Genomic DNA, 11149 nt, shown 5'->3' with positions numbered 1-11149 from the left:
CATATCCTACTTAAAACCAATTGGTGATAGGTAGGTGGACATTAACCATTTAACCACATATCTCCATGGTAAGCCACAGCTTCACGTCCCGAACCGAGCAGGGAACTCGGCCAACCCGGTCGACGCCCAACAAAGTCTATTCACCCCCTCCCCCTCTAGACTTCTCGCCACCCTTTCGGGACCAACATAGAGTTTAATAATTGTAAATATGAAGTTCAAAAATTATGAACATAAAATTTTATAATTATGAGTATAGAACTGTACCACGACATAACAAGCAGTCGTTATATTATAGACCGCGGTGCATGTGCACCGCGGTCAAAAACGGCGCCGTTTCTTTAAGTAAAGAAACGGCCCGCAGTTAGAGTTAACGGAGTCCGCTTGTTTGGTGTATTAAACACCAACTGACACTATAGTATATCTAAACCGACACTGCAGTTATATCAAAATGATACTGTAGTTATAGTGAAATGAAACTGCAATGTATATAAAATGAAACTGAATAACATTTCACATATTTGAGTGTATATTGTACAATGAAGCTGTAATTATATCAAAATGATCATGTAGTTGTGTTTTAATGAAACTATAGTGTATATAAAATAAAATTAAATAACATTTTCACATATTTGAGTCTATAAATATCGAATGAAACTATAGTTATATCGAAATGAAACTGTAGTTGTGTTGAACTGAAACTGCAGTGTATACAAAATGACACTGAATAACAGAGTTACTTTTTGCAAAAGGATGCGAAACGACGGAAACAAACACTGTTTATTTTCATTTAAAAAAAAGACGCGCGGTGCATAATATAATTTGCCCATAACAATTGGGTGGCATGATTTTGGGTTTTTAGTTTTGAAATTGGTTTGGACCGATTTGAGTTTAACTTTGAAATTGTGGTGATGGAAAGCCCATTCACTACAAAGTACAATGTGGGAGCGTTAGGTTGTACAACTATGTGCACCATGTAAGGTGCACACCAAATTGGATCCATAATTTTTATACTATAGATTCATAATTTTTATACTGTAGATTCATAATTTCTATACTATAGATTCATATAATTTCTAAACTGTATAGTTATCAAATTATGAACATATAGTTCAGTGATTTGTGAATACAGAGTTCAATAATTGGAAATATGAACATTGAAAATTATAAACATAGAGTTTTGTAATTGTGAATATAGAGTTCAATAATTATGAATTTATAGTATAGAAATTATGAATCTATAGTATAGAAATTATGGATTTATAGTATAGAAATTATGGATCAAATTCCGTGGTGCACACGGTTGCACAACATAATTTGCCTACAATGTGTTATCCATCATTATTGTGTGAATCATTATCCACATAGCTCTGTGAACCATACTATCAAATAATATATGTTCAATACACTAATAATATACTTTTAGTATATTAAAAATGTACTTTTTTATTATGATACATATGACATTATATGGACCATGGTCCGCACAATAATTTGTCACGTGATATAATCTAAGGTCTCAGCAGGAAATAATTGAAAAAGAAACATACCTATAAAATATAAATTTTAAAAATTTTAGTAAGTCAAATGATTCCCCTATATTATAACCACATACAAATTTTGTTGCAAAAGTTGCATACAATAAAAGGCAATTGCAGCATATGATGCAACAAAATGCAATCATTACATTAAATAAGTTTAATCTTAATTGCTAACTATGACCAATTTGTCACAAGTAGTTACTCTCTCCGGCCTTAATTATTTGTCATATTAATGTAGCCCTGCGGTTGTCTTCTCACCGGATAAGGCAACTCAAGTAGAAATTTACCTGGATCGCTTGGAGGTCGCCTTCTCTGTTGAGAAGGTGACTCACTGGGCTGCCTTCTCACTAGAGAAGACAGTCCAGTTGTCTTTTCTGGTGAGAAGGCAGTCCCTTGCCCTCTCACCGGAGAAGGTGACGGGAATTTTCTTTTTAAACTGGCAGCTCATCACCTTCCCACCGGAAAAGGTGATGGGTTCATCTTTTTTTTTTTTTTTTTAACTAATATTTTGATGGTTAAAAAAAATGAATAATAAATATTAATATTTGACCACATTTAATGATGGTGGACTTTTCTATTTGCACCACCTATAAAGTTATTATATGGTGTAAATAGCAAATTGGGTGGTGTAAATAGAATTACCCATTGAAAAATATAGAATGATAGTTATGTTCAATTTTGAAAAGATGATACTATTTTGGGACAAACTAAAAATGAAAGTAAGACATGTAAAATGGGGCGGAGGGAGTATTAACTATGTGATTGTCACAATAGATATTAACATTGTGGCAATTTTTTGTATCCCTCATATTAGTTTGTTGTGATGTGTTGCAAATAATATTTTTGTTCGTCACAATTAAGCATATCGTTTTGTTTGTTAGCTTCAATTGTTTGTTGCAATTGCTTTTACTATCATCGCAAGAAACTCAAGCTTGTTGATGGTGGAACAATGCACTAACCATTACGATGGTAGCCTAAAGAAGATAACATACCAATTTCTTGAACAACCCTTGCAAGTTTGCTATGCTGCATTTGCAAGATTGGGTATGTTAATCAAGATTAGAGAAAAATAGGGGGCAATCCTAGTCGAGTTGGTCGGGTTAGGTTGGTGACCATAAGGTTTCAAGTTCAACTCCCCTGTGGGAGCTGATGTGTTGACTTTCTCGGTTTGACCCGATCAGCCATAGGCCATACAATCTAGGTTGGTTTACTTCCTCGTTGTCTTGAAAGCTTCTCCCAAAAAGAAAAACCTAAGTTTGAGTCGGTCAGCCATAAGCAACCTAGGTTGGTTTTGGCCTTTTCAATTTGAGTTACAGTAATGAGTAACCTATGCCAGTTACTTCCTTGTGGTCTTGTGAGCCACACCCAATTAAAAATATCAGACAAGGTGACATTCTCGGCTTGAGCTGATTAGCCATGAGCAACTTAGGTTGATTTACCTCATTATAGTCCTAAAAATCATGATCAAACGTCATTTTATCTCTCTCTCCTCTCTTCCAAACCAACAAGTTTTTCTAAAAAACTATGAAAATTCCTTCATTGGAAATATTCTAAAATATATAGTTTAAGTTGTACTCGTTATAACTTATAACCCACACATGCATTATAAAATTTCCCTTAAACATTAGATTGTATTTGACATCAACTAACTAACTAGATAAGACAATACCTTGTTAAAACAAAGGAGTATCATAAAAGATTCTCACAATTATAAAAAAGTTTGTCACTTTGTCATGCATGACTGATGACTCACTCACAAATTATACCTCACATGGACTGCATGCAACCAAACAAAAAGTAAAACGATGCTACTGGCCTGGGTGGTGGGTATAGTACACAACACTTTTTTGACTAAGGACTATGTATAATATAATAATGTATATACCAATAATTATATTGTGAAACTATGAGTAGGTTTTTTTCTGTTGATTGGGTCCACTCTCGAGGCATAATGGCGATTGCAACTCAATTTTGATGGTCCCATTGTCACAACTCTAAAGTTGAGTAAAAAAGATAAATTGCATGTGTTTTAACTGTAATTTAATTAATTAACTAATTGATCGAGCTATGTCTTTATAGTCACATGTAATATATGATTAGAGCTTTTATTTGGTGAATTTCATACTTAGAGTCTAGAAGAAAAGGTAAATCGTAGCTTTAATAGCCTACAAAGTAGAGCTGTTAATTCTTAATTAGATTTATTAATGAGTGAAGTTACATATGATTAGGGTTTTAGTGAATTATATATATATATATATATATATATATATATATATATATATATATATAGTGTGGATGTGGGTGTGCCATGAAATGTATCAGGAAACAAAAGCTAAAAAGCTAAATAGGTTTCTTCATTTTGCATGATGTGTGATGTTTGTGACAACATCAAGAAAAGGTGGTGTCAGCTTTCCCCTTTTGCCTTGAAACCCAGAGATTTATAACCAAAGTCAAATTTGTTCTTATTTCATACTGAAATTTCAAATGTATTCTCATACCAATAGTGATTAAACTTTTAGCCTATAAAAGATCTGTTTTCTTTTCTTGTAATTGCAACTAAACACATAATTTAATTTAGTATTATTAAAGTTATTTTACATTTGTAATTACCCACCAACACACAAAAAGAAATAGTGATGTAGGGAGTAATTAAGTGAAGTAATCAATAGGGACAACCTTAATAACCTCAATAATTGAAGTTCGACTGACTGATTTAAAATTCACTCAGAGTCTACTTTCGGTGGGTTCTCGTATTGAACTAGCAATTGGATTTGGGCTCTTTGCTGGTCTGGGCTTGAGCATTCACCCTTTAGAAGAATCAAATGAGAATGATGTCTCAACAAATTGAAGTCGGCAAGGACATTAGAATACAAATTTTGAATCAAGAACACACAAAAAGAAAGAAAAAAAAAAAAAGGATCTTTTCTGGTACCATATCTCAAGGTGGTCTTTGAGAGATGGGGGTGGGTGTCTGCGCGTGTTGTTCGGAGCTGAGAGGGACTGGAGAGGCTGCGGACTCTCACAAATTGTGGCACTGAAAAACATGGAGCCTTTAATGGGCATTAAAATTAGCGTCGTACCTCCGACAACGACATAAGAGCAACATGGAAAACACAGCTTTAATCCCCTCTTTCACTTTTTCTTGTTTCTCTAATTACTCCCTCTCATCTCATCTTCTTCTGCATATATATATATATGGTCCCTCCTTCCTTCTGCACACTCCTGCACGCTTTCTTATTCTTCCTACCAAATTTAAATCCACAAGCGTACACCCACCCTTCTTGTTTCAGGTTCTTGTCCGCAACACAACCCACAAATCATTATTTCTCATCACATGGTTTCATCTATCTAACCCCACCATGCAATGCTCCTCAAACAACGTTACAAACTAATCCCTTGCCTTTATAGTAGCAACCTTAAATTTCCAAGCCAACTGTCCCAAAAAAGGGCCAACTACCCTTTGGGGAGTTCAGGACAATCCCAACTAAATTGACCGTTCTGTCAGGAAGAGGGAGGACTCCTAGTTTAGGGTAATCCCAACTAAATTGGTCGTTCTCTCAGTAAGAGTGAGGACTCATAGTTCAGGGCAATCCCAACTAAATTGGCCGTTCTCTCCGTAAGAGTGAGAACTCCTAGTTCAGGGCAATTACAATTCCAACTAAATTGGCTATTTTCTAAGTAAGAGTGATTTATTGCTCTTGTTTTGAGCGGGTGAATTATGTGCATCTTAAGCTAGTTTACCCTTTGTGATTTTTTTGCTGATTAAGATCAGAAGGCAAGATTTATCTAATGCACACTTTCTAATAATAATTGCCAGTTTTCCCTGGTCACTACTAAAAAACATTTGTTTATTCTTAACATTGTATTACAAAAGTGTCGGAGGAAGTGACAGATTTGACATGGCTAAGCAACTAAATCCATGGTACAAGATACAATGTGGGAATTAGAATATCCCGAGGATCTCGAGATTAGGGTGCAATTTAGGGCGGTCGAAACAACATTAGGGTGTTGTTGTCCCCATTTTCACCATGTGTAATGGCAGGGGGAAAGTAATAGTTCACCGCCGATTCTTGGAAGGCTTTGGTGCTGCGGTTGAGCTTGCAGGAATCGCACGTCGTTATTCTGTGTTGGGCGGCGCCGCTGGATGAACCGATCAGCATCTGCCATGTTAAACGATCTTTCTGCAGCAGCTGCGCGTTTCTGATCTGAGTCACAAACGCTTGTTCTCTCATCTTCTTTGCTCTTTCCATTTCCTGGTTCGCCATCTCCATTAGAACCCTCGCCTGCTTCCTCTTCTCCGCCGCCTTCGCCTTCTGCTCCATCGCCACTTTCATCACCGCTTTAGTCTCATTTCTCAGAATCAACGCTCGCCGCAGCAGCGTGTTATGATCTTCTTCTTCGTCGTCAATGGCGGCGGAATTAGCTGTTGCTTCTTCGTTTTTCTTGGATGGAAAGAGCTCTCGCAGCTCCAGGGTATGGCGATGGGGAGAAGAAGAAGAAGGTGAAGATAGATTATTTCCGTCTTTATGCACTGGGAATATTATCAATTCTTTCGCTGATGTAGCTTCTGTTCTTCTCTCGGAGATTAATCTGTATTGTGAATGAGGTTCAGCAGTAGTATTGAGATTCAGGTTGAAGATTGGTGGGAAGAAAGCTGCCGGTTTTAATGGCGGATGGAGACGATCGCCGCCGCTTTCTTTTCTTCTCGATTTGCATGAATCTTGATGCTCAATAAATGTTTCAACCCTAGAAATTTTTAATTTTTTTTTGGTTGAAAGAAAGAAATTAAACACAAACTCATATTCCTAATCCCTATATAAATCCCTATATAAGACAAATTAAGATCAGAAAGAAACCTAGAAAAGACACGACCGCAGTCGCAGGAATGGCCGCGGGTGCCGCAGGTTTTGAGGTGAGCTTTGAAGTCGGAGTGGACGGCGTAGCCTTTAGAGCATCTCTCGCAGACCCACTGTTTGTGGTTAGTGTGTTTCCTCCTAAAGTGCTTCTTTATCCCGACGAGGTCGCCCAGTGCATGCGCGGGGTCGTGGTGGACGCAGCTCGGCTCCGGGCAGACGTACGCCCGCTTCCTGGCGGCGGCCGCCGCCTCGTGCGGCGGCCGCTCGTTCTTGTGGAGGGTCCACGGCAGCTTGTGGCGGCGGCGGTGCATCTGCAGGTTTTGCTCCCGCTGGAAGCTCAGGTTGCAGACCTCGCACACGTAGCGGTCGGACTCCATTAACGTCTCCGGAGAAAGGTACACCACTTCTGCATCAGGATCTGCTACAAATCGTTGAGATAAATAAGAACAAGAATCGAAAATAATAGCAGAAAGTAAAGAAGATTCTGATTACTGATTAACAAGCTAAGATCGATCAGATAAAAATGTGAAAGGGAAAAGATGATAAGAAGAGTAATTGAAGATGATGATGAAACGGATCGGACCTGGAGTTCCGGCGGGCTTTCGCTTCCTCTTGGCGGTGGTGGTGACGCCATGGGTATTTGTAGGTGCTGAAGAAGAAGAAGGAAGGGAGATTGTGTGAGTGGCGAGCATGGCTGCAGCCGAGGAATCTAAGTTGGCTTTTCACATTTACAAAGGAATGGGAATACTATATTCAACTACCATAGGATATTGATCTGTGTGGTCGATACTGATACTATAATTAGGTCTCATCTTTCTGAGCTCTCTCTCTCTCTCTCTATATATATATATATATATATATATATATATATAGAAATATCATTCTTTAATTTCTCCATTTTTTTAAATGGATAATCGCAGTCAATATCCCAGGATCTAGAATGGGCATTGGATAAACTATGTTTTGTGCTTGCTAACTGACTTTCAGTGTGAATCGAAATTTTATAGTTACCAAGCCAACTACCCAACCAATTTAGCTATGGGTGTAATTTCTTAAGTTTTCTCGGAAACATTATTTGAAGTTAAACCTAGAATGGTCCACGAAGTAAATCATCAACCAGTATCTAATGGTGTATATTGGATAAATCGTGCTCATGTATAATCCTCTTTATTTTTGTTCTTTAAAGTAATTGGTACAATTCTTAGTTTATATATAGCATTGTATAGTACGTGCATGTGTGTCAGATCAGTGTGTATATGTACGTATATCATTTTAAAATGTTATTTCCCCTTCTGAATTTACAATTTAATAATTAGCGTTTATATCCCATGCGGCAATTGACTTTTTATATTTATTAGTTGTGCATCAATTGCTAACCCCATTACAAATCAATCATTATACAATGGACCAGGTTCACAGTGTATTGTAGATTTTAGTGTATGTGTAAATATTTTATGTTGTGAGAAGGCTCACAATTTATTATGGACGCTGGTGTATGTGTGCGTGTCTTATGTTATGAGTTTATATATTGTGTTATGAAATTTTGTATCTTTAAGAGTATGAATTCTGTATCTGAAATAAATTACTAATGGTATCTTATGTTATGAATTTCTGAGTCTGTGTGTTGTGAAATTTATAAATACAAATTATATACTTAAATTAAATTTGAAAAATAAGTAAATATATAACATGTGTATGTATTTTGTATTGTGATTTTTTGTGTGAATAATTAGGAGGGAATTGAGATGACATCAACATTCCAATTATTTGACATTATATAAATTTGACAGTGAGTTTTAATTTTAATTTAATTTTTTTTTAAAGAACTGTGGCTTGTAAATCAAGTTATGTACAAATATTCTAATTCATATAATTGTCAATGAGACTCTATTATTATGCTGCTGAATGTATGAAAGTTACAACTCCAAACTCATAATCTTGCTTGATCTATACTATATAATAAATTTGTAATTGAACTCCTAATCATCAACAAATTTTGTATTTAAAGTTCGAAGGCACCCCATCCCAAGCTTAATTTAGAACAGAAAAGGAAAAAGAAGAAGAGTTTATGTTGTTTGGCCGAGAGCTTACTATCATAGGAGTGAATGAGTTCTTTTATTAATTGGATGATAAAACATTTATGATTACAAGTATTATATTTATAGACAATTCTAACGGTACATTTACAAAATTGCTCATGTATTGTGTAAAGTATATATGAATGAATGGATGATATTATTAAGTAGTACCACAAAGGAGAAGATCACAAAAGAAATAGCATGCAGTTACAACAAGAAATAGACCTACTCTAAAGGAACCATAAATTATTAGAGAATAAAGCTACTAAGACAAATACTAAACAATTGCCTTAATACATCCCCGCAAGATGGAGGATCCATTGAAAATACCAATCTTGGAACGAAAGAACTCAAACATAGCTCGACCAAGTGGCTTTGGACATCAGCAACCTGTTCCTTCGAACTTATATGGCACACACAGACTTCACCCGCAGCAACGCGTTCACGAACAAAAAAATAATCTAACGCTAGGTGCTTCATGCGGGAGTGGAACACCGATTTCTTACAAACAAGGCTCGATACTCAGCCTCATTTGATAAACGAGAAACTGACTTCTACCTAACGAACTTCCAAGAAACAACATTTGAGCAAAAATAAACAACATATATGGTTGTGGACCGTCCACCTTCTCGAGCACATCCCCAATCAGAATATAAAAGGGCAGTCAAACTAAGAGACATACCGACCTTAAGAAACAAATTAAACCATGGTGGATCGTGCCTTTTAAGTAACGCAAAACACGCTTAGCAACTTGCCAATGAGAGTCAGTAGGAGCATGCATGGACTAAGACAACCAGTTAATAGCAAAAGCAACATCAGGACGAGTAATTGTGAGATATTAGAGCATACCAACCAACCGGCAATAACTAGCTAGTATCATCAACAACAGCCGAAGAAGTAGACAACATTTGCGCCCAAGAGCTTATTGGTGTGGATAACACCTTAGCACCATCCATGTAAAGTATAAATGAATGGGTAATCTTATTAAGCTTTGAGCACAAATATATAGTATAACAAAGGAGTAGATCAAAAAAGAAAAAGCATGCAATTATAACAAGAAATAGACATACTCTAAAGGAACCATAAACTATTAGAGAATAAAGCTACTAAGACAAATACTAAACAACTGCCTTAATATATTGTACCCCCACACCCCTAACCCACTTAGCGAATCCTGTTCGTTTCGCTCCACTATGCTCCAACACCTGTCATCTTTCGATAAAAATGGGATATATACAACACTATTAGGTAAGTAGAATGGGGTTAAAGCCAAAAGATAATAGTGGATATTGTTACGAATGATGATAACAAATGTAGTTAAGGTGGTAGATACATAGATACGGCATACGTATGTATGCTATAGTGGGTATTGATAGTTAAGATATATGAGTAGGTGGTAGTAAAAATAAATATGTAGGCAGACGGCAGTGATGGTGATACAAGATGATTGTAAGTATTACGGTATGTAAGAAATAAAAAGATAAGGTTAAAATTCATATAAATAATGGCAATCATGAAAACATGTGAGATTATGTATTTTTTGTATTCAAAAAACAATAAATGAAAGTATTTGGGAACGTGTAGGTCAGTTAAAATCAGTGTTGTAAAAATTGACTTAAGCGGCTGCCTGTTGGCTGATTGACTAGGCGCCTAGTTGGCGCCCAACTCGGCAGAGTGGTATTTTTTGCCTGCTCAGTTGCTCCTCTTCTATATTCCTCTAGCCATGTACTCAACTAACCATCTAACATATGTAGTTGACTAGTTTGTGGGATTGTAATAGTGTAACACAACCCTAAATGGGAAAAATGGAGACAATATACTCAAATTACTCAACCGCCTAAGTCGGAGGCGCCTGACTAGCGCCTAGCGCCTTCACTATTTACCTTCTTTTTCACGATTTACCTTCTTTATCAGTATTCAGGATATGAGCGATGATGGGTCATTAAGTTTGTGATTGAGTAAGAAATTAGGGATTGTAATTGATTTAGGAATTAGGAGTGGCAACAATGATTGCAGTGGTTAATTATTAGGAAATAGCGATGAAACAGCCTATAAAGACAAGATGGGTCCTGTTTCAATAATTTTCTGTCTTAAATCTGGAAAACATGAGGTGGAGAGTCTTGTTTGCATGTGAAGTTAATAATAACAAAGCTGAATTCAAGCCCAGGTTTAACTTTCTTTTGTTTTTTTGTTCAAAGACAAATACATTCATTCTCCACCCTGCTGCACCCACCTTCTGGAGAGAATGAATGTCTTGCCCATTCTATTTATTTATTTATTTTTGGTACAACGATAAGACCACTAACAAAGACTCATTAAAAATTTGTCTTAGCCCGATAGGTCATATCTAGGTCACCCATAACTGACTAGCTCAAACAAAAAAAAAACGAATATGCTGCTCTGAGGGTCAAACTTGAAATTTTGTGGTTACCAACCCAACAGAAACGATTATCTGTCTCATATAACTAAATTTAATTTTCTTAGAGCACCGCCCCCCCCCCCCCCCCCCCCCCCCCAAAGGCTGGCAAAGAACTGGACCAAAAGAGAGGAAGAAGAAGGCTGCAAGAACTGAGGCTCTGAAACGTACTCTTTCTTGACAAGCCATAAATGGGGAAGACATTAATTCAAAGGAAGCATCATTGGCCATACTACTACTAGAGTAGCAGCACTAAATTGA

At 36.6% G+C, this 11149-nt stretch overlaps 1 protein-coding gene across 1 annotated transcript; it reads right to left on the bottom strand.

The window, feature by feature from the left end:
* Positions 1-5365: 5365 nt before the first annotated feature.
* On the bottom strand, positions 5366-7240 carry LOC109177751 (protein indeterminate-domain 16-like). Its single transcript, XM_019327193.1, has 3 exons — positions 6978-7240; positions 6395-6812; positions 5366-6284 (listed from the first exon to the last, which is right to left on the bottom strand). Exons 1-3 carry the CDS (start codon positions 7084-7086, stop codon positions 5519-5521), a joined length of 1293 nt encoding a protein of 430 aa, XP_019182738.1. The 5' UTR covers positions 7087-7240; the 3' UTR covers positions 5366-5518.
* Positions 7241-11149: the final 3909 nt, after the last annotated feature.

Source organism: Ipomoea nil, unplaced genomic scaffold, assembly GCF_001879475.1.
Source record: "Ipomoea nil cultivar Tokyo-kokei standard unplaced genomic scaffold, Asagao_1.1 scaffold0805, whole genome shotgun sequence".
NCBI classification, from domain to species: domain Eukaryota; kingdom Viridiplantae; phylum Streptophyta; class Magnoliopsida; order Solanales; family Convolvulaceae; genus Ipomoea; species Ipomoea nil.
This window is presented reverse-complemented; position numbering and strand designations above follow the sequence as displayed.